A 24786-nucleotide genomic window follows, 5' to 3' on the forward strand; every position below is an offset into this window, starting at 1 on the left:
GCTCTTTTTTAAGTATTCAATAAAACATTATTATTTAGAATAGCAGAACTTTTGTCATATCACCTTTGTCCTGCTCTGATATTGCAAAGTGCTTGCTAGTCTAAGCTTTATATCGAAGTCAATCTGTATCTTTTTTTAACTTTTTCTCCGTCCTGCACAGACTGGAGGCTCTTGATCTCCTGACACAGGAGACTCCGAAGAAACAACGAAACAAGGCAGTCAGGTCGAGAAGAGTAAGTGAAAATCAAATTGTGTGGAAAATTGCAATCTCGATCATGATAATATAATACATGTACTGGCATAGTCATAACACAATTGCTGAGTCAAATTTTGTTGTTTTGTTAAAACTTTTGTCAAATGTGCATACTGATGACTTGAACAAAAGTGAATATGTCTCAGTAATTTGATTTTTAGCACTCAATACTATACCCTGCTATATTAAGGGTTTAAAAAAAAACACAAATATCAGGCATTTTTAAACCTTACTAATAACTAGAAACCTGAAAAAATGGACTCAAGCAATTAAGCCTATGCTATATGACCTCGACAATGTAGAATTTGGACATGGAGTTCATCAGTGGCTGAGATCTTGGTCAGCTGTCATATTTGCCTCTGTGAAGTGAGAAAAGTTAACAAGACAAACATTTATAAAATAATATATCAGTCACACCTGCTCTAACGGCCTCATGTATAAGATGATCACCTGTACAAATGGCCACTTCTCATTTCCCCCCTTGCGGTTTTTTTTGGGGGGGGTCTTTATAATGATACAGATGAAGATGTACACAGTTCAAAGACAACCACTTTTCTCCTCTACAATGTATGCCCGTCTTAAACTGTATATGGTTTTCCCATTCTGTATTTCCAGTCTTGCTTTGCATCCTTCGACACCCACCCGCCATCTTCAGAGCTCTCCAGTGTCACTCTACCACAGCAGGTGGAGGAAGAGCCGGACTGCCCTCCTCATGAGCCGCTCATGTCTTTGAAATCACTTCGCCCTGATGATGATGGCGTAGTCGCCTCAACCTCAAAGTCAAACCGAGTTGTGGTACTAGACACTGTGCCGGAACTTTCCCTGGATCAAGACTGTCTGGGTGCCTCCACTTCAAATCCTCGCTCAGATTGCACTGAGTTGGAGCGTGACGAGTCAAGAGAGATCAGTGAATCAGTAATAGAAGTAGGTGGGGAAATAACGCTTGGTGCTTCTCAGGATGCAACGAAAGGTCAAGGTGAAGAAGGGCCAAACTTTGAGGACAATCCCCATCTGCCTGTCATAGCCGTGGTTGAAAGGGAAACAGATGAGCTGGTTGAGATGATTGTGAATGAATGTGCTTCTGAACTGCAACAGGTTTGTTCAATATTTCAAGGGCTAGTTGATAAAGTTGTTTCACTAATGTAATCTTTCAACTACCAATAAAAAAATTATGAAGTTATTAAATTGGAGGAGGTGGGAGTAGGGGTTAATTTGGAAAACGCCTTAGACATCCAAGCTGGACAAAAAATTTGAGATTTTTTACAAATTTTTCATTCCTTACAATACAAAATAACGAGTTTTGAAGTAATAGGACTGCTTCAAACTAACATTTGTAAATGAATATCTTAGCTCTTTGCATATTTGCATGTGGAGCTATAGAATGTTGTTTGATCTGTTTGTAATACAGGCTGAAGGACTAAAACTCAGGTGGCTGCTGGATCTGTAAATTAAAGTAAAAGTATTTGTTTGTGATCTGTTTGCACCGAAAGAAATGTGATGACAGTGGTCTCATAGATTGTTTGCGAGACATTTTAAAATTTGTCATTTTTCTTTTTTGCTCTAAATGTATAAGCACTCTGTTTACAGTAGATTTTGATATATGCATAGTTTTTCTTATTTCACAAACTGGAGTACACTTAGGTTTTATGTCATTACTATTTTTTTATACAAGTATGACTCCTGATATCAGAAAGTGTTCCGTCTCTTTTAACAATGTTATCGTATTATACACATAACTTCAGATGTTCTATTCAGGTTTATAGCTGCAATGATTGATGATTGAAGTCACTGGATAAATGTCTGCCCTCACACACTAACTCATGAATCATTTTTCACCCCCAGCTGTCCAAGTCCCTTGCAGAGTGCTCTGTAGGGTCATTAACTACGCAGGTCTTTTCACCGTCATCAGCCCATTACGATCACCCCTATTCACAAATTTATCAGAAAGAAGCAAGCAGAGAGCAAATTGCATCATCGACTCCTCTGCACAAGTCAATGACTGAAATACCCAGTAGCTCCAAACAGAGTGGTTTATCCGTCCAAACAGGTAACCCTATGTGCAGTTCAACTCCAGTTTTGCATCTTCAAGCAGCGCTGACGAGCAGAGCACAGCGCCTTCTTCTTCCGTCTCCCTGTCTGGCAGACGGAAATTTGTCGACCACTGAAGCTGAAGAACAACACGTTGGTGGAGATAATCTCCGGAGTCACACCGCAGCACCACCTTGCTCGCCCATGGGTTCGACCGACAATTTCTGGAAAGGAGAAGCGGACGCAAGACAGTCTTTCTCAACCTCGCTGAATGAGCTGATGAACATGTCTGCCAACTTGTTCCAGGAAAAATTGGAGGCTCAAGAACTCTCTACAATGATAGAGGCTTACCTGCTGAATACTCCAGCAGGGGGGAAGAAGGAAGAGGTTTCTCTTTCTTCCTCTTCCGTCAATCGACTTCTCGAGTTAGATTTGACACAGTCAGCTCCTGACGAAAGAGTGGGTTGTGACGTGTCTGACCATTGCGTGGGTGAGTCTTTCTCTTCTGATGCTGAATCTTTTGCCGTGATTCCACCGTCACCGAATATTCGCTGCGTAAATGTGGGGAGCACAGCATTCCAGCAGATGACGGACAAAACAAAAGACCTGAATGAGTTTGCAGACATAAATATTGTTAACAGCGACCTCGTAATGTTTACGCCGAAAAGAAAACACAATGACTTGTCTTCATCCTTACAGAAAAACCATGAAAGCGAGAGCAGAATCTCAAACTCGTCCCAAAACAGTAGTCTTCCTCCCTCAGTGCTGCCCTTACTAAATGACTCTGTAAAAATTCACAACAGCTGTCAACCATCGGAGGTTCAAGGTGTATCAGCTGTTCAGATGGTGGAGCCTTCAGATTTCACTGAGCATTGCTCACACCCTGAGGATGATGAAGGCACTTCTGACAGAGCTGGCAGTATTACGGAAGATATTGTTTCTCATGGTCTAAGTGTCCATATTGGGAGTGCTATGGGTTACCACTCATTGAGCACTCCGACTCCCGACACTTTCTCGAACTGTAGCACCGGCTCGTCTTTTCAAACAGATTCTTTTTACACCTCTGCAATTACAAAGGAGAATCAAGAAATGGAGAAATCCACGGGGATTGAATTTTTTAGCTCTGTCTGTACTCATCAGGCTAATCCTACAACACATGAATGTACAGATAACCTTGTGTTGACGGATCCAGCGATCTGGGAAATGGTGAACAGGTCAATGGTGACTGATCGTGCTCTACGGGAAATGGTAAATAGATCGATGGAGACAGATCCAACAGTTCAAGAAATGGTGAACAGATCAATGGTGACGGATCCGACACTTCAAGAAATGGTGAACAGATCAATGGTGACAGATCATGCTGTACAGGAAATGGTGAACAGATCAATGGTGACAGATCATACTGAACAGGAAATGGTGAACAAATCACTAATGACAGATCCGACATTACAAGAAATGATGAACAGGTCCATGATGACAGAAGAAGACTTCTCTGCTAGGACGACAGACACCAGGGACCTCAGCGTTCTGGCTATGGTGGAAGCCCTGAACAAACAGACTATGACGGAGAGACACGAGATGGTGGACACTGGTTCGGGAATGACACCTGTCAAGCTGAACAAACCCGGCCGCCGGTAATAGAGGGGAATTTTTGCTCCTTTTGTTATAAACCTTTACTGTTGAATCTGCTCTAATGGTCACCCATCCAAGATATTCATCTACAAAAAACTCAACCCACCCCCTGAGTGTTTAAAAAAAAGATATTATAATTATAATAATGCTAAATCTAAGACAACCACTTTTCTCCTGTCAATGGGCGGCCGTCTTGGACTATCTTGACTGTATTTAATTTTGGTCTCTGTTATTCAAGGTAGTTTAGTTTAGAATGTTCAGATGGGTGTGGTTCCATTTAGCAGATCCTTCTTTTCTTCCCTTGTTTATGTCTGTCTTTCTTGCTTTTTTTTTTTACACGAGCTCTAAATACCCATAAATGTGTCAGTGTGATTTTCTTTACCAAAGCAGAAAAACAAGAATTTCAACCCCCAAAAAAGTGCACAGAGAGGGATTAGTGGATGGTTGACAGGTGCTCTGGTGTAGTTTGCTGCTTCTTCTTTCGTATCAAATATCTTTTGTCTTTATCTCCCCTCCTTCTTTTCTGTGTTTGTTACTCTCTTGTAACACCTCTAATCTTCAGCATTTAATGACCTTATTGTGTTGCATGTGCAGTAAAACTCTTACTAAAAAGAGGGGTTTAATTCCCTTCACATTTTGTTACTGCTTTTTATATTAACCATAAGTGTTTTTTTGTGTGCTCAATCATATGTTTTATGTAGATTTTCTACCTGTAAAATCTTTTTTGGGATGACTGTATATATATAATATAAGATGTTGATATTTAAGTAATCAGGAATTGATTATTTAATTGCATCAAACTGTTCTTTCCCCTAGATATGATAACAATCAGCAGTGTGCTGTTATAGTATGCTCTGCCTGGTGAGGAGAATCATAGAATCATGAAAAATGTATCTTGCATGAGGAATATATATGTGTCACGATGCAGTGGAATCAGGCGCTCATCAATTTTTGGGCATATGGAGCTATTGGTATCATCTTAAAGGTTTTCATTTGCCTTGCTTTTGATGAAAAAAGTATCCATTTATCTTGAATAGAAGTCGAGATATTTGCAATTGAAGGAGGTGGGGTGTCCTGGTTTCAGAGGTAAAATTAGCAAGAAAATGGCCACCAAAGTTTGGTGATTTCCATAGCTAAAGAGTCCTTGGAAACTGCAAATTAAAATTTGTTATGCCTATAATCAATGTTATTTCCATAAGATTCACACTTTAAAGTGTTTTTTAATAGACATACGAGGTGTTGCGACAAAATACAAAAATTCGACAAAAATTTCCAAACTGGCCGAAAAATGCTGATTTCTTCCATTTCATTATTTTGACGAGTGCCTGATTTCACCATGATGCCTCACATATATGTATATAGTGTGCTCTGTGTCTGATGCAAGGTTTATAATTTTGACTTTTATTGTTCAGCAGGTTTTTTTAATTGTCCTGATTGTAGTTTTAATAGTTATAAACCTGAGAGACAAAAGATAATGAGTGAATTACGAATAAACTTTCGCAACACAACCATTTTTCTGATTCGAAGTCAGAAAAATGGGTGTGTCATATTTTGTCTCAAATGTATAGTATACTTTGTTGACGTCACTGCTCCTGAACCTCCCAGTTTGCCTGTTCTTTCCTCTAGGATGACAGCGGAGGACGTGCGGAGACAACACCCTCGGGCCGTGGCCAACCAGCTGGAGACAACTATGGCTGCCAACCAGAGGCTAGAGAAGGAGGTCAAGGCCACTTCTCACGAGCGCAACCGGCTGCAGGCGTCTCTGAAAGAGTGCAGGGGAAAACTGACGTCTAGTGAGAAACAGCTGGTGGAGCTGAGGGATAACCACACCCAGGACATTGCTTTACTTGAGGTATTATATCATGTGACATTTGTGGTGTCTTCTTCTTCTCATTCATTTCTAAATGGATATCCCAGTCTCTTGTGCGAAGGCTGCTGTTTGCCACAAGTCTTCCAGGCTCTCGTAGAGTTTTAGGTCTCCCTGCCTAAGGTTGTGCCAATATATCCTTCTAAATGCCTCAAGCATTTGGGCAGGCTTGTAGTATAGCTGGTTTCCTGTTTGGCTACTCGTTCTGCACCAGCACTGCTCTGAGTTGCTGATACTGAACTTTGTGTAGAGGTGATGTTTCAGCTGGTTCTGTCAGGCTGGGAAAATAGAAGCCAAAAGAGGCAGAGGTAGACCAAGCTTATAGAGAACTTGAAGAGATGGGTGAAAGGAGGAGAGCTTCCCTGGTCTTACCCAAATAGTTTCGCCAACCTCTCCAACTTTTGTCTGTGGGTGGTTGACGGGGTTGGTTCTGTTGTGGTTTGCTCCTTCTATCCAATGAAACATGTATTGTCTGCATCTCTCCTCCTTCTTTTCTTTGTTTGCTACTCTCCAGTAATACTTCTTGACCGTTGACACATAAATGACATATTTGTGGTGCTAGTGCCGTTTTAAACTCTTACTAAAACAACTGAACCGACCTTCGTCCTTTGTTCTCAGCAACTCCACGAGGAAGCCTTGTCGGGCCTGCAGAAATGTGTGGAGGAGAAGCAGAACAGAATCTACCAGCTGGAGCAGGAGCTGAGCCAGTCGAGCGAGATGCTGAGAACGGCGGAGACCAGCTTGTCTGCCAGCGTGGCCGACCTAGAGCAGGCGTGCGAGTCTCTGGAGCTGTCTAGACAGGAGGCGGAGAAACGACATGCTGAGGAAGTACGTTGTTGTGCAGTTGTTAATTTTTTAAAAATATAATAATTTAGTCCTTTCAATGTTTTGTATTTCCCCAGCACCTGAAGCTGTGGGAAATTGTGTTATTCTGTGACATACAAGGTATGTCTATAGGGCATTGAAGTGGTTAATATAAAGTTTTTAGTTGTGTGTGCAGTCACAGAAGTATTTCATTATTAGACTATGTAACTGTTAAACTGTAAAAAAAATTATGGTGAAAAAGACATGTAGACCAAGAATAACTGGTAAAAGTGAAGCATAACACCTTTTTGCCAGGTTGGACCTGGCAGGCTAAGTCAAACAAACCTACCCCTGACATTATCGAAGTTTTCTGAACGACAGATGTGCTTCTCTTTACTCTAAACAAACAGAAAAAATTATGTCCATTGATTCAGAGAATGGAAGTCCAATTTGAGGGGCTAACACATAGAATAATTATGTTAGCTGAATTTGAAAAAGTTGTGTGATAAAATAATTCTGCGTCCACAGATTGAGAGAATGCAAGCGGAGTTTGCGAAGAACAGCTACAAGGATCAGTTTGAGACGTCCATGAAGGTGATCAGGGAGCTGCAGACGGAGAGGGAGGAATTCCTGGGACTCATGGATGACATTGAAGGGGCTTCAGCCATGCAGGTTTGTCAGTTTTTCCTTCTTAATCTTACTATCATCTATGGTGGATTGCTGCTACGTGTCACATGATATTGGGGAGTGAGATCTTCTCTTTTCAAGCAGAATGAGTTGTTCTTGTTGTTGTCTTGCTCTTTCCCTCCAGTAAATGATAGAGTGTCACTGTTCTTATCTTTGTTTGAGGGAAAAAATCTATGTTGGATTTTGCCTCACTTAATTGTGACTTGAGTCCTTACCCTTTATTTCTACTTGCATGTCTTTACAGTTCCGTTTGAGAGATTCCCTTCATCATTTGGCAAGAAAAACCAAAAAGACAGTTGAGGACCATGCCATGTTGCATAGACAGTTGCTTTCTGAGGTAAGAGCATAGACAGTTGCTTTCCGAGGTAAGAGTTCGCTGATTTGAATGATGGGTAATTCCATGTGATATATTGTTTTTGCAAGCTGCCGGATATTGTTGATTACAGAAAGTGGGTGGTTGGAGGGCACCACTGGTAGGTCCTACTCTTTTACTTTCCCTCTTCTGTACCTGCCTGTCTGTCTAATTTTTGCCGGCACTAAACTACCATTATTATGTTGATGTGCTTCTTTTTACTCAACATTAATTACAGAAAAACTAAAAACTGTTAAAGGTGTTGTTTTAGAAAAACTGAATGCTTAAAAATTGTATGTGGTTGTAGAGAATGACTGGTAGGTCCCACATCTTCACTGTCCCTATGTTGTTTCTGTCTATCTGTCTTTCTTTTTCCCTGCACTGGATGACCTTCATTGTGTAAATGTGCTTCTTTCTTGAAAATCAAAAACAGATGATTTATAAATGGATAGTACTTTTAATCTCTTGACGTTATGACTTTATGACTTTATTTTCATTCCATTACATTCTTTACTTTTAATTTTCTTTCAGCAGGTGATACATTAATCCATTTCTGTGCCATACATCAAATGTTATTTTCTTGGTTTCCGAGCCATGAAGCAAATGTTCTTTGCTGAGTTTCTGAGCCATGCTTCAAATGTTCTTTGCTTAAGTTAAGAATTACATCATGTAATGTGTTAGTCCAGTTTCTGTGCCATGCATCAAAGTTTTGTTGGTTTGATTTGAGTGATTGAAATTGTCTAAAACAGCCACCCATTGTCAAAGAGAAATGTAATTGTCTAAGACAAGTGAACGTCTTACACAGTGTCATTATGACGTTTAAAACGGGGGAGGGGGGTGAAATTGAACATTTGTTCGGGTGATTGTCTTATATTCACCAGGCTGTTAGAGCAGACTGGACTGTAATTTGTTTGTTTTTATTTGGGGGTTGTTGTTTTTTCGTACAGAATGAGAGCATGCGTCAGAGCATGGCGTCAGTTCAGGTAGACCGTGATGTAGCCCAGGCCGAGAACAGAGACCTACAAGAGGATTTGCAACACTTGAATGACATCATACAAAGAAGCAATAACAGTCTGATTGAGGTCAGAATCTTTTGCTCTTTTCTTTTGGGTGTTTGTGAAATCAGCTGTAAAGCATTTTGCTTATAAAAACTTTTTTACTCGTGGCATTTTATCACTTTTTTATAATATTCATTTTCATTTTGCTACAAAGGATTCTTTAAGTGTAATGATACTTGTACCTTTTTGTGTCCAACTGACTTTATTTTTTAAGGTGATTGGACACTGAAAATATGATCATTGTGTTGGAAATATTGTCATGTTTTTCTGCGTCACCATGGTGTCCATATTGTGCAAAGTCCATTGTATAAGTGCAGATGCTTTTTGGGGGGGGCTGTATAGTCTGGGTTAATTACATCAATTTTTCTCACTTTTCAGTTGGAGAAACTGTATGCAGCAACATCTCAGGATCTGATGGACTCTCAAACTCATGCGGATCGACTCAATGAAGAACTAGTCGAGGCATCTGAAGGTGAATCTAAGTTGAATAATTTCTTTGCAGTAAGCAATTGTTGGAAAAATTTCTTGTGGGTGTAGCAGGGTGACTGCCAGGCCCCAGGAATTTGAAAAAAATCCCCGAGGCCCGGGAATGCCCCGGGAATTTGAGTAAATCTGTAAATTGCCCTGGGAAAATACATATAAGTTCTCTAATGTTTGAAAACCAAAATCCGATAATGTCTTTTCAATTTTGCCGGTCACGATTGTGATATTACCTCAGCTTTTCCGGGTCTGAGAGTACGTTTCAGGCAAACAAGCGGCTATGGCGGCCAGTGGAAATGTATGTGACAGCAAGGCTCGATTGGGAAAATCAAGATCTACTTTCGCTACTACGTTGCCTCCCAGAAATTTATCGGTAATAGTCTAATAATGCAACATTTGTAACATGGAGGTTGTGCATTACAAACGTGGTGTCGCCATGAAAACAAGTCAATATTCGTCACTGTACTGTCACTTGTGGGGGAAAAAAGAAAGTTATATAAGCGTGTCGGGCTCGCCGTTGTGACCGGTCAGTGAACCTGCATGCGTTCTGAGCGCTGCGAAGTACAGGACTCTGGAATGGAGGGAGATTATTGATTTTTTTTAGAAAAGATAGACTCGGGGAGGGCTGATCGCTACACCAGAGGGCGAAAACTGAACTTGGAAGCAAATTTTTTTTATTTAGGATTTTGATTACTACTACAGCTCTTTGCAAAGTAAAGTGCGCGTTAGTGCAGGCCTTACTTGTGTGGAATCAGGATCCGTCATAACTTGCGAGCGTGTTATTGAACTAAAGTGTTCGCTTTTCATTGGATGGGTGATAGTAAATTTTATCTCTATATTTTAGCTTTCCGTTAAAGATTCGCAGATTTTCAATGTCACTGCATCTTGCCCTCCCACAGTTCTTACACCTCTCACACTGAATAGGTCTACTTATATAAAATCCATTGATAAATAAAAAAGCTCAACAGCAGGCTCTATGCGCTTTACACCGCAGACCATAGAGCACTCCGAAATATTCTCAGCTTCTCGGGAAGCATACAGTGCAAGCAGCTGATTAAGCGCTCAAGCACTAATAAACTGACAAGATCTTTCGCTGTCTATAGCCGGGTACCCATTCCCACCTGGGTGAAGTGAGGAAAATTCGTGTAAAGTGCTTTTCCCAAGGACACAACGTCGGGCCCCTGACGGGATTCGAACCCACGACCTTACGGTTGCGAGTCCGAGAGCCTAACCACTAGGCCACCGACGCCACTTTCTGGACGTCCCTCGTACTTGATGGGGTACACGTACTAATTGAAGATAAAGGAATAAGAAAAAAGATAATAAATGAACAACCTTGGCGTGACTTTTTCTTTGGGGGGGGGGGGGGGGGGGTTGCTTTGAGTGTATATAATATATACAATCGAAGTCAAACGCTGTTTCTGTGTGAAAAGGCGCGCCTTTTACATGGATGATTAGGATTATCTGTAAGCTATTTTCAAGACTACGAGAGTTTCAGTATCACTGCAACCTGTGCTCCCCCATTCTATCCAACTCAGACTCGAGTATGCTCTTTTTCAGTTTTTCCTCTACTTTGAGGCCCAAATGTGGACTTATTCCTGCAAAAGTTCTGCCTTGTATGCCTGCCTCATAAAAGGGAACCAGGAACTCCCCCTCCCCAGTGCCCCTTAATACTGATTTGCCATTGATCCAATTTTTTCTCACCAGGTCCTGATTTTTTAACTCTGAAATCCTGATTTGTTTAGATTTCATAGAGTGGTATGTCTGTTATAGGCGTCAATAATTTTAAGTTATTTGATCTTTACAATTACTGCAATCATTAACTCCCAAATTTCTGCACCTCAGCTTTGGACGGGCTTCTGACTACAAAAGAAGTGCTGACACAGCAGCTGTCAGAACAGCAGGACAGCGAGACATTGGCTTGCCAGGCTCTGCAGGAGTCCCAGGAGCAGCTGGCAGAGATGGAGCAACTCCTGGACGAGAAGGCAGCTCTGTAAGATTTGTGTCTTGTCTTGTTTTCAAAATTACAATCTTGCACGACCATAGCACACTGATTTTTTCAGGTCTCCAATATTAATTTTCTTATGTGCGTATTCTTAACATATACATATCAAAATTCATTCAGAATTTTAAAAATTTGGCATCCCATCGATTTCGCTATGTGTGTGCTAGACCATAAAATTTTGGTCTCCGGGTTTCCCAATAAATTGCTCAACTGCAAAACTTACAGGATCCTCAGCTAAACATGTTAACATCGCGCGCACGCACACACACACACACACACATATATACACAAGAGGGACATAAACTGTCATACAAGAGATTTTTAAAAAGCATTGTAAAACATTTTCATTGAAACATTTCCCATTTTCTAAACTTAAAAATTTCCAGGAAAAAAAAAAGAACATTGAGAACAGACTGTACCAAGTGCACATATTTTTCGCTACGCTACTGGAAGGTTCTTCTTTTCTTTCTTTCTGCCGTCTATGTCTGTCTGTCTTACTTTTTTCCTGTGCTAAATGTCTTATTGTGTTGGTTTGTTCTCTTTACTCAAAATTGAAATAACTTATCATATCATTGCTCTTCTTTTGAATTGAAACAAACAAAACTTTATTTGCCCTGTATAGTGACGGCTATCTTAGTTGTCTCTTGTACAGGCTTGCCAACTGTACCGGATTCAACAGATAGGAAATTTCCCTGTCACCATAACATTACCACACACCTAAACCAATCCCACTTTTTGTTCATTATAATGTAATGTAATCTGATCTTATAACATTGAGTGTCCCTGATTGGTGTTTGAAACAGTTTGCGTGATTGTTCATATATCTTAGCAATGGTAGATAAAATGAAAGCAATGGGGGTTTTTTTTTCCCACAGATTGTCTGCCAGTCAGTCTGAAAAGGAGAAACTGAAAGCAGACCACCTGAGTATGATTTCAAAGTACGTAACTGTCTTTACCTGGTTTATTGAAATGCATTTCACTTTGAAAAGATTAATTTATATTCTTTGTATAAGAAAATAATGTTTGCCAATCTTACCCATTTAACATTACCAGTGGGGAAGTTGTTATATGGAGTATTTCCATCTTGTCTGCTGTACCTCACTCAGTACAGGGTTTGCTCTGACAAGCAGAGTCGAAGTAATGCATATTCCTGAATGATGTTTCAATATACAGTTACAATCCTGACTGGCTATATCAAGGTAACCTTCACTCTAAAATGACATAAATTGTGTCGATAGGAGAGTAAAACATATCTACTGTTACAAATCTGGACAGACCTTGTTGACACCGCGGGGCGGTGCCACTGACTGAAGTGTCTTTAGGCCATTCCCTAAGGGGGGACATTTCTCATTCTAGTGCACAGTAGAATAGTAAATGGGCTGATCTAACATTGTCGTGCTCATAACTGTGCCTGAACTACAACAGGGAACTGCTGCTTTTTCTTTCCTAATCCTTACTATTGTCATTTTCATCTACTTCTTTTGTATGTTTGTCACACTCTTGTGACCCACTATTTCCGGGATGCCTTGATAGTCGAAGCAGACTTTGTGCTGCTGAAGCTAGAGAGGTGAGCAGAGTAAGTCTGATTCCCTGTAAGGACTTCTCTGTTGACATCCACCCCTTGGCGCTCATATGACCTAATGCTGTTGCGAGCAACGTAAAACCTCTACTAAAGACCTTGTTGAAGTAACCCACACTCCTAAATAAGCCAAACTGTGTTAATGCGGACACTGAACATCTATAATTCCGATTCCGACAGACAGTATAACGGGGGGCTCTCGTGGTCCAGAGGTTACAGTGTTCACCTCTCATTCAATAGGTTCTGGGTTGGAAACTTGACAGCGATGGAAAATTTTCTTTTCTAAAATGTTCTCCTTTCGTGCTCTCTAACCGTGTTATATGTCATCTGCTTTTGTCTCTACTTTCTACAGCCTTTTTACCACTACTACTTGGCTCTTTACCGCTGTCTTTCAGCCACACCGCTGATCTTAGGGTAAATAAGATCTAATCCTTCTTGGATACGGGTGAAAAATCTCGGTCCCGTGTGCAAGTTGCGCACGTTTGATATCCCCTGGTGGTCCAAAATTGATCAGAGTAAGCTTTGGCCGCCACTTGGGCAAAATTCAAAATTAATTCTTAACATACTTAAAATGTTTAACTCATTCGCTACGCATTATTTCGGCTTGTGGAAGAATTTTTTTCGGGAGGGCGAAATGAGATGATGACTAGTGGGCAGTTAAAAGGTATTTGTGGCGGCAAATTCAAATAAATATCAACGTATTATATACCAATATTTTCAGTGTGGTTTGTAGAATACATCTGTAATGTTTATTTATGTATTTTTCAACTTTGGTTCCTGTAAGAGGCCATCATGCAACACAATTTTGATTGGATGCGGATAGAATTTGAAAATAAAAAATTAATAATCTTTGGTGAAACTCAAAAAATATGTTTGCACCTAGTCAAATGATACATAAAAATAGCCATAAATGAATATAGAACTGGAAAATATTGAAAAGTTTGCAGTTATTTACATACATTCCATAATATTTGTACATTTGTATCATAACATCCGATATTGAAAAGAAAAAAATTTATAATCTTGAAAAATGATCACAAACAGAAAAAAACCCCACTCGTGTCTTATATGGAATTATTCAGAATTGCATTTGGAATATACATATCTTGAGTGGCACTTTTTGTGTAAATTCATCAAAAAGTAGTGATTTTGGGGAGAAAAAAATATTTTGACAATTTAGATCTAGACCTAGATCTAGCACTCAAAAATATTGATTTCTCAATAACAGTGCATTGGCAATATGAGTCCAATCGTTATATTTATGACCTTTATTTTAACATGGATATGTGGATTGGAATAGAATCTAAGCTAAAATTGAAGATTGGTTCTCGAGCCGCTGGGGGCGGCTTAGCATACTGACGTGTCCCACACGCTTATTTTACCTTACAAATTTGCATGCGCCATAAAACACTTACCAAAACAAATATACAAGACAGTATCTAAGAAATTCAGCTTCCTAAATGGTTTAAGTTCTGTTCATGGGAGCCTAAAAGATTTACAATTATTACAATCACAGGTTGGAGCTATACATTCAGAATCTGCAGCACACACTGGACAGTTGGGAGATCGACCGCGAGGTACATGAGGAGGAGATGACTGAGGTGAGAGAACACTTGTTTGAGAGCGAGAAACGTGAGAAGGTGATGAAGAAAGAGCTGGTCGCCCTCAGGACTGTCAAGGCTACCACACAGGAGGAGAAGAGCCTGCTGGAGGTAAGGAGAGCAAAGATGCTACAGGAGTAGTGGATTATATAGTTGAACGCAATACAGTCATGTTTTATGCGATGTAATTACCCTTTTTTTAACTAAACAAGTAACTGTTTTTACCATACCAATATCTAGAAACTTGAAAGAAAGGACATAAGCAATTGCGCAATATCCGTGGCGATGTTTAAATATAAGATTTTTTGTTTGTTATTTTCTAAGTGACAATTTTTCTGCTGAATTGCAGTTTTGGTGAGTCATAGCTAAAAAGAGAAAAAGCTGCTATGTAAAAGGCTAGCAAAATGCTGCTACCCTGCACGATTGCTGTAGGTTCATTCTGTTAATCAATATAATCATTTGCAAGCTGCTCAATTGTTCTAAGACCTGAAAGCAAAATTTTTTAGGAGAGAGAATGAAACTTTCATTCTTTTACAATAGTTGTGCTGAAATTGTGTATCTCTCTTGCTTTTTTTCAACGTTTAGAATTTGAATTTAAACAAATTATTCCTTGAGCACAATATCTAATTTCTTTTACATACAGAGTTAAAAAAACTTTACGATTTCATTCTGGAATTCCTAGAAGCAGTGCTCTACATGCCCTCCTTTGGACTCGACACATTTTTAATGCTTTGTTCGAAATGTTCGATGGCGCCCAGACACAATGACCTGCTAAACCATGAGTGTTTGATGCCACGTACACTATACATATTCAGAATTAAGTGGCGTCTATAGACAATAGGGAGTAGGGTGCCCAATAAACAGCATTTTTGAAGTTAACAAATCCCGCAGGGTGGAATATGGGCTTTGCATTAAACCAAATGTCATCGAGGAAATGATCCCGCTTTTCAAGACTATCAAGGAATCAAGAACACATTGCCATGCTCTGATCCATGTCATCTCGGCCTAGCGAAGATGAAAATTGGTACTGTTGTATGTTAAGATCTGCCATGAGAATGCAGACTGTTAAGGTGTGGGAAAGTCTTAGCTGCAGATTGTATACTGACAGACATCTCATGGGGCTCGGCTACTGAAATCTGCTCCGTAGTGACGTTAAAAGAGCTGCGCATGGTGCGTGTTCGATCTGAAGTGCTCGCTTTAAAAAAATTTAGTTCTGATTCGCTATAGATCCAAACTGACGGAACTTCTCTACTCATGACACCCAAAGGTCTTGAGGGCACATAAACATTCTTTCCATTCCGTGCGCAGAACTTACGAAATGTCAGGGATGGTGAGTTTGTGGAGAGGTTATGTTCAACACAAAAAAATCTCTCTGCTCTTTACTAAACTTAAACATGATCTCCAGCAGGCAAACGAAATTTGGGAAGATAAAATCTTAAAACTTCTGTAGACTTGTTGGACTGCTGAAGCTTGCATTATGGAGCGATTGTTGCAACTTTTAGTGGTATGCCTAATGCTAACTAGCGCGTCGTGCTAGAAAAAAGGGACATGGTTGAAAATGGGTTGTTTTTAATATAAATGCGCCATATAGAGCAAAACCATTCAATGGACTGGTCTAAAATGAATATCAGACAAATTCCTTTTGGCTTCCAAACATTATGTTCAAATTTGAAACGCAAAACTTCAGTATGGAGGAAGATATCTACAAAACAAGTTGTACTTTTTTGGGGGGGATCGCCCTGTATTTGGCTTTGCTCATACAATCCAACGAATTGTCTCAGGAGCTACAAAACACAAACCAGTTCCTGGAAGCAGAGAAACAGCTGTACCTGGACTCCATCACAGACTTCCGGACCAAGCTGGAGGCAGAGACAGAGCTTGCGGCCAGCAGCAGAAAGCTCATAGAAGCCTTGGAGTCCAACAACACCGAGCTTCAGAACTCGAACAAACAGCTGCAGTAAGTCCAGGAGGGGAAGTGTACACACACTTTATCAATAGTGTTGCGAGTAAATAGGGCAGGTCCATGACAGTTCGTCTTTCAGAAGGTGCCTGAAGAAATATGTAAATAAAGTAAGAATAAATACTTTGTCACCAGGTTTTGCACATGTGTATTAGCACACCTTATGGTAGATCCAATGAAGAATTAAGGGTGTTGCAAAAACAACAACAACAGGGGAAAGCACTGGCTTTTGCTGGTTTGCGCCAATGATAGTACATAACAAGATGGGCCACTCAGCCAAAAAAGTGTCCGCAGGAAGTATGCTCTTTGCTTCAGATGGCGCTGCAGTCTGTTTTGAAGCTCTCTTTCGTTTTTCCAGAAGAAGAATAGGAATAGCACCTCCTTGCGTGCGCAGATCGACTGCTGTTCATCAGCAGTTCGGGTTCGTTCAGTGTGGAGTTTTAGTTTTTTTTTATTTTAATGACCTCTCGCCTTTCATTCTAAAGTCAAATCAAACGAAGAAAACCATAACCCTTTCCTCCGGAAGAGGTTTTTTGTCAGCGTAACCATTTTAAAAAAGCGTTCTTCCGAAATTTATTTCAAAACATGTAAGTTTCACTTTGATTTTTAAAAACTCAAGTAGGGTAACTCTGTTCATAAAGAGGGCGCCACCAAATTTTGAGGACACTTTTTTAATTGGCTCAAAGAGAGAAGTGGCCCATCTTGTTATGTACTATCATTGTTTGCGCCCAACAATTTTGTCGTGTTGGAGGAACAATCGTATAGCACGAGTCATTTTTTGTTGTTTTGAATACACTTTTAGAAGTAATGCCCATGTAAGTCAACCTCATGACTTGAGCAAAAGTGCCTCTGTAGATTTTCAGTGCTTCCACTCTTCTGTATTTTTACGGAAATCCGTACTTTCTGCCAGTTTCGTACTTGTTCCTCCATCACTATCAACTCCCTCCGTAAAAAGCTGCGACAGCGTAAGACTACTGAAATTCTGTAGCAAAAGATCCGTACTCGCCTTCGTATCATCTAGTAGGCCTACTAGTATAAGTTACAGATATTTTCAGTAATTCTCTCGGCAATAAGTTTATGTTATAGATACTTGCCAGATTGCGCATTTCCTGCATTATTCCGCTATGCCCCATGCATTCATTGCGGGCTTGTCGGCTGTACATTTTTGCCTGTGGATTGATCAAAATCTGGCGAACTTTTTGTGCCAATTTCCTCCTTTCTATCATTCTCTCATTGTGTCTGTCTATCCTCGTATTGTTGCCGCAGATGGAAAATCTGCGCGTTGATCAAGTGAATTGACTTGTGATCTTAGACAGAAAATTACTGCCGGAAAGAAACTTTTTTACAAATTTTTCTAGATCTAGAGAAATATGATCAATATGAAGATTCTACGGCACGGGAACGCGATGAAAGAAATTTATGCTAAAACCTACCTAAATCTACAAAAGTCAAGAATAATTCGAAGTTGTGTTCTGAGGTTGTGACATGCATGCTGAAATTTAAGGAAAATTAGGGTATACGCCGGGTAACTGTATTGTGAAAGTTCATATATCTATTCATTATTCCCAGGTTTGCCTTTTATCAATGGTGCGATGACAAATTAATTGAATTATAGTAGCAATGGAAGGGGAACCTGCTTTTAAACATTGCCATCAATGGAAATATATTATGTAGATCTAGATTTCTAGATCTTGATGAAGAAATCAAACAAGACAAAATGTTGGTGAAAAAATAAATGTTATGGTTTGCAGGCAATCTCTTTGAACAGGCTCCCAAATTCCATTTTCAACCCTCTAAAAGCACTAAATTTCAATTTCTTCGGGGGCTTCGACACTGTCCCTGGACTGTGGCTGAATTTTCCTTACTTTTAAGCTTCAGCTGGAGGAAGCCAGTTTTTTATTACTTGAAACACTGCCCTGCAATGTGGATAGTATGAAATGTAATAACCTGTAAACATTTTTTACATCACTAATGACTAAAAACCTCAAAAGATAATTACGTATGCAGTAAATGACCGTCATTTTGTAGATGTGTCTCTCATTACTCAAACTAACAACAAAACTAATCGTTTGCGCTTCTTTTTTTTTTTTTTTGGTCAGGTCTGATCTGACACTGGCAGAGGAAGAGTTGACATCGAGGAGCTCAGATGCTGAAGCGAGTCTTTCCTTGATTGACAACTTGGAGCAGAAGATGGACTCCGTCCTGTCTGCTGTGCAGAAAAAGTTTGGCATTGATGTGAGTTTATTTGTGTGGCATCAAGATGAGTCTCATGTCGCATTTTGACAGTACAATACTGCGGGTATTGAATTTAACAATCTGTTCAAGTCCTTCTGGTGGATGGAAACAGAATGTCTTGCTATTTTGGTTCTTAAGTTTTAGTCACTTGAAATTGGTTAGTCAGAAACATAGTTTTAAGGAAATCAAGGTCATGCCCAATACTTCTTAACATCTGAGCTATTCTCTTTTGCTGAAGATGCCATCAATAGGTCCTACTTCTTTCCTGTTGTCTGGATGTTTCTGTCCATCTGTTTTATTTTTTTCTCTTGCACTAAGTGACTGTTATTGTGAAGACGTTTCTTTTTACTCAGACTCAGTGAGTGGTTAGTAGAGGGTACCACCAGTAGGTCCTACTTCTTTAGTCTCTGTCTGTCTGTCTTTCTGTTTCCCAGCACTAAATAACCTTTAACGTGAAGATATGCTTCTCTTTCCTCAAAAACTCATTCTCCGTTGTTTCTAACATTTTCTTCTTTTCTTTCTCTCTGTTATTTATATTTATCATGCTTTTTCTCTGTACTAAATGATTGCAGCTGTGCCGATATGATTCTCATTACTCAAACAAAATAAACTGAATGACTAAGTTCTTCTTCTTGTCAATCTTTAAATAAACTTCCCAGCCTCTAGTGGGAAGGCTGATGTTTGCCACAAGTCTCCGGGTTCCTGTAGAGTTTAGGGTCTCCTTGCGTTGGGTTGGGCCAATATTTCCTTTTAAGTCAGTGCTGCATGTGCATTGAGTAGGCTTGTATAAAGTTGTTTGCTGTTTGGCTGCTGGTTCTGCGATGACACTGCTTTGAGCTGTTGATCCTGAACTTAGTACTGCCATTGTCATTGATATATTTTTTTTTACTCACCTCCATTCTCTGTTTTGTTTGTCTATCAGGTGAAAGTGGAGTTGGCAAAGGACCGAGTGTTTGCGAACAGACGCAGTGGCAGTGCCAATGGGGACAGACGTTCTCTTGTCTCTGCTGTGTTGTCTCGAGCGGCATCATCTGCACCATCGCCCTCAGCATATAAGGCCACGCCCTCTCCTCGTCTCAAACAAAGCAACGTTGAGTTTGGTGCATCGCTGGGCAGGAGAAATGGGAAAGAGGCTGCGGCAATGATTTCCTCTTCGCATAGTCAGAGTTTCTGCGGTGCTGCTGAGAATTCTAGATTGGATATCAGCACACAGAAGTCTCAAAGCTTCAGTGAGCCATTTGATTCAGTAATGAATAGGCTGTTTTCAAACAGATCAAACAATGACAGTCTACAGCTCCCGGGCAGTGCGAAAAAGGAAAGCTCATTGTCGCCCGATGAAATCGATAAGTCTGTAGCTGGCTTTGCCAGGATCCGCAGCATTCCGTCCACGTTAGATCGCAGTCTGGAAACTTCCAGAAGAATCAACACCACAGCAGGTTCTTCTAGCAGTTTCCTGGGCCTCTCAGACAGCGCAGACTCGCAGCCAGTGTTGGAGAAAGTAGGTCTTCCTCTTGCTGGTGCTCTATAAGAACCCTCCTCTTTTTATGCAATTGATTTGGGGGAGAGGGCTGTGCTATTTCATGTTTTCAGCTATCTGGGTTTTGTTTTAATTTTTGTTGGATTTTGTTTGTTTGTTTGTTGTTGATGTTTTTTTTTGGGGGGGGTGTTAATAGTTATTTCTCTTTCTTTTTCTTCATACTTGTTTGGAAAAGGTACATAACAATTTTCTCGATTCGTTTTCCTTCTTTATTTTCTTGTTTTCCATCCGGTTTTGAGAAGTTTCATTGTTTCACAGGTTTCATGAATTAAGTTTCCAATTTAGTTGTAGAATTTGCTTTGTGTAGTGGGGCTAGAGCGAAAGATTTTGTCACTTTGTTAGTGCTTGAGCACATGTAATCCGCAGCTTGCACTGTATGCTTCTCGGGAAGGTGAGAATATTTCTGAGCATGTTTTTTTAGTTTCTGCTGGGGTTATGGTACTTGTTAAGCGCATAGAATGTGCTGTTGCGCATGGATGTTCACTATATATATAAATACAGTTATTATTATCATAATCATCATTATGACTGTTTGGTGATGGTCATGACACTATTCCCTTAGTAATTCTTTATTTTGAGAAAACTTTTTTAAAAAACAACCCAGTGCTAACCTTAGTGAGAATTATGACTTGAACAAAGGGAAGATGTCTCAATAGTTGAATTTTTTATGCACGAAAAAAACCATGCCATAGTAAAGCTATGAAACATATGCATGTCTTTTAACCATACCAATTTCTAGAAACCTGGAAAAAATGTATTTGCATAGTTGTGTTAAACGATGAGTCTATCACTTTATTGACAGTGCCTTGATGTTTATGTGCCAAAGCAAATTAATGAAGAGACAACAACTTTTAGGTATTGTGGACCAGTGTGTATGCTGTAAAGATTAGGCTGAGGTGTACATTGATTCCTTAGTTGGGACGCTTTTTAGTGACTGTATCTGTCAGTCTGTGAGATGGGATGCTTTATGATTTTATCCCACTCAGTCTAGGCTGGCCCTCTCAGACAGGGGGGACATTGACTTGTTCTTATGCACAGTAGAATTGTAAATGGGCTGATTCGTGGGTGGTTGGCGGGTGCTCTGGTGTGGTTTGCTCCTGCTTTCCTATCAAACAACTATCGTCTTTATCTCTCCATCCCCTTTCTTATTTATGTTTGTTACTCTCTTGTAACACCTCTAATCTTCGGCACTTATATGACCTAATTGTGTTGCAAGTGTTGTAATACACTTACTAAAACAAATGGCCTGATTCATCAATGTCATGCTCATAAATGTGCCTGAACTGCAACGTGGAACTGCTGCTTTTTCTTTCCTACTACCGTGATTTTTCCTCTACTTCTTTTGTATGTTTGTCACACTCTAGTGACCCGCTATTTCCGGGGTGCCTTGATAGTCGAAGCAGACTTTGAACTGTTGAAGCTAGAGAGGTGAGCAGAGTAAGCCTGATTCCCTGTATGGACTTCTCTGTTGACGTCCACCCCTTGGCGCTCATATGACCTTATGCAGTTGCGAGCACCGTAAAAACTCTTCTAAAACTAAAGACATGGTCGACTCATAGCTAGCCTCATTGAGTCGTACGCAGGAGATGTCAGTTCAATTTTTGTTTGGGGAAGATTCTTATTGAGTATCTCCGTGTTTCTGCTGGGGCGTTATATTCTCCTCAGCCCCAGTTGGCCCAGAATAGCAGGGTTAGATAGAAACAGCCCACCTCCTTTACTTTTATCCACCACTTATACACTTTTGGGTATGCATGGTCCTACATGGTCTAAATCCTATTACTCTTTTTTATGTACAGGTAAAGTCCATAGACAGAATCTTCACTATGATCTTGAAGGCCATGAACATGGCAGAGAGGGCATCCGAGCTGACGATTCGGGACTTGAGAGAAGACTTGTAAGTCATTTGCGCTTAAGAACGAGATTATGTGGATGGTTGGAGGGTGCCAACGGTAGGTTCTTTCTCTTTTCTTTCTCCTGTGTTGTTTGTCTCTCTTACTTTAACCACTGTGTGAAGTGACTGTTATTTTGGCGAAGCGCCTTTTTTTAAAGACTGATTTCATGAGAAGTGGTTTCCTTTCTGGTGTGCATTGACAGTACATTATAGTAGTATAATAATAACCGGGGGAGATGGCTGGAGGGTGCCAATGGTAAATAGTAGGTAGCGTAAACACGGGCTCTCACTGCCTTCCGAGCGCGCCGTATCGGTGAAGTCGGGGTAATTCAAATCGCTGTTTCTTTGCTCTTTCGCAATAAAACTCCAAATGCCATACACCTTGTAAAAGTTCAGCTTTTCCTCCTTACAATGGTTTAAGTTGTTTTCTTGTCCGATTATTAGGAGCTGGAGAATCCCAGAAGAAAGCGAAGCCCCTCGCAGTCGGAATGCGTAGTCGGCCGGTTCAAAAATTGACACGCCTGCCTTCAAATGCTTCGCAGAAAGATTGATGATAATATACCGTCTTTTCATTAGCGGGGAACTGTAGTGCTTTAACTCACTGAGCACCGCTCCCGCAGCATACGCGGTCCGGTAAAATTCGCGTCGTGGACCGCGACCGCAGCATACGCGGGTTCAACTATATTTGACTTAAGTGAGCCAAGCAGTTAAAAAATGCTTGCAAATAGCCCCAGTTTTTTAGGCAGGATATTGACAAGCTAGTTCTTGTGGTTTGTGTATATTCACCAATTTTATTGCGAATAAACGGGTTATTTGTCCAACGGACTGAACAACTGAAAGTAAGGAACTCCCGCGCAGTTCGTTGTTGTTTCTCGTACGCGAAGCACGGCGCTGCGAGTTGTGTCGAAGTTTATTGAAACTCTCGATAATTTTGGTAAAGATTTGAGTGACAGTGAAGTATCTGATAGATAACTTCATAAAATCAAAATGTGAATTCGTCTAGCAGTGATGAAGATGACTGAGGAAATGACATTAGATCTAGGTCTAGACCAACATCGTCTCTCGATCTTGAATCTGATTCGTCAGCGAGTACGGAGCCTGATCCGGCTGGGATAGATCTAGATCCAGCCCCAGTACTAAATTCTAGTTCAAATCAGCCCTCTAGGTGGAGAAGATATTATAATGTACTCAAACCTGGGACATCTATTGACAGATCTAGTCCTAGCTCTGGCAGCACTGACAATGAAAACAGTTCTCCGCCTGTCACCGAGGAAGATCTGGATCTAGACTCTAGATTTTTTGATTTTTCAAAATAAATTATCACTTGCATTTTTATGCTATTTCACTGTACACTCATGCTTCATTCTCCTACACACAAGCACACGCTGCCACAACTATTTTGTGTAAGTTTATTAGATTTCTGCTTTGTCACATCACTTCCTTTTTTTTCAACTTTTTTTTTCTCAGTCAAATTTGTCCCAACTTTCTGTCCCATACATTTTTTGGTCATTCATTCTTCACAAAATATGTTTATTGTGTCTGTTGAACACACATCTTATTAAATAGCACAGAACATTTCAAAGAAATAGCATTTCATTTCAATTTTTTAATGAATTTTCAAAAAGTGAGGGAAATGGGTGGTCCTCTGGGGCTTGGAGGCAAATTGGGGCGTGGTGCTCAGTGAGTTAAACAGGCTTTCCTGTGGTATATTTTTATGGTTTGGCGTTTAAATAGAAAGCCTTTAAAAATACCGTCTAAATGTTCAAAGATCATTTTTTTTACACGAAATAATATAAAATACCGACTCAAAAAAGGTAGCCTACCAATAGAAAGATCAGTTCATTTCCTATTAAAATAAAGTAAACAGCTTGGAATAATTTAACATCGATTTTTCCGCGAAACTCAGCAAGCATGTGACTCCCCACGCGGGGTACACTACAGTATAGAGCCGACTCGCTCGCCGCGAGGGGCGGTGCGGCGCCGGCCGGGTCAACGCTCGGTGTTTTTGTCTAAATAATGACAGATCATCGTGTTTGATGCGATAAAATACTGATTTTTAATGATCTCACAGTCTTGAAAAAAATTAGGCTCCGTACATATGTTATAGTGATTGTACTTTGTTAATGTGGAGATGTTTAGTGCACTTGGTACTCTTTTATTGTCTGTCAAACATGGGGTTGCAGCCGGTGACTGACTTTAACAAATTTGATCAAATTTTAAACAACTAACATTTTCTTAAAAATTGACTGAGAGGTTAAAGAATGGTACCAAAAAGCTCAGGGAATATAGGTCTTTCATATGGAACAGATAAATTTGGCATACAGCTACTTTGAAAATTTAGTTTCTTGTACATACGTCCTATGTTACTTTCCCTCCGCTGTTTCTATGTTACTTTTCCCCTGCACTATCCACGCATTTGTATCACAAGAGAAAAGAGAGCGAGGATTACTGTCATTCTTGTGTTGTATTTATAACTTTATACAGTATCCTACCCTATTTCTGTCAGCATTGTTCCAAAAATCTAGGTAGATCCTTCTTCTTCACTTCTTGTCTTTCTTTCTGATTTTTCTGTCTATCTTGCTTTATCCCTCCAACACTAAATGATCGTTCTTGTGTTGATGTTGATGCACGTCTCTTACTCATACAACAGGGAGTTATTAAGAGGATCCCACCAGTTGGTCCAGTCCTTTTTTCTTTTCCTATGTCGTTTACATCTGTCTGTCTTACTCTTTCTTTGCGCTAAATGACTATATTATTGTGTGGATGTGCTTCTCTTTACTCAAATAAAGTGGATGGTGTTGAGGGAGCTACTGGTTG

The 24786-nt window shown here is 40.1% G+C and overlaps 1 protein-coding gene across 2 annotated transcripts in view; it reads left to right on the top strand.

Moving 5' to 3' along the window:
• Window positions 1-24786, top strand: part of LOC101852780 (early endosome antigen 1) — a 39099-nt gene that overhangs the window by 8319 nt on the left and 5994 nt on the right. Inside the window, exons 4-19 of one of the 2 annotated variants that reach the window (XM_013084963.1) lie at window positions 161-233; window positions 869-1348; window positions 2096-3915; window positions 5519-5765; window positions 6399-6608; window positions 7113-7256; window positions 7516-7608; window positions 8571-8705; window positions 9060-9153; window positions 11007-11154; window positions 12042-12104; window positions 14262-14457; window positions 16128-16303; window positions 18406-18541; window positions 19464-20039; window positions 21875-21972. In XM_013084963.1, coding sequence (XP_012940417.1) covers window positions 161-233; window positions 869-1348; window positions 2096-3915; window positions 5519-5765; window positions 6399-6608; window positions 7113-7256; window positions 7516-7608; window positions 8571-8705; window positions 9060-9153; window positions 11007-11154; window positions 12042-12104; window positions 14262-14457; window positions 16128-16303; window positions 18406-18541; window positions 19464-20039; window positions 21875-21972 — 4689 coding nt within the window. The remainder of the gene's footprint in view (window positions 1-160; window positions 234-868; window positions 1349-2095; window positions 3916-5518; window positions 5766-6398; window positions 6609-7112; window positions 7257-7515; window positions 7609-8570; window positions 8706-9059; window positions 9154-11006; window positions 11155-12041; window positions 12105-14261; window positions 14458-16127; window positions 16304-18405; window positions 18542-19463; window positions 20040-21874; window positions 21973-24786) is intronic. The other variant, XM_013084964.1, reaches the window with a different exon arrangement.

The sequence above is a fragment of the Aplysia californica genome, unplaced genomic scaffold (genome assembly GCF_000002075.1).
Source record: "Aplysia californica isolate F4 #8 unplaced genomic scaffold, AplCal3.0 scaffold00332, whole genome shotgun sequence".
NCBI classification, from domain to species: Eukaryota; Metazoa; Mollusca; class Gastropoda; order Aplysiida; family Aplysiidae; genus Aplysia; species Aplysia californica.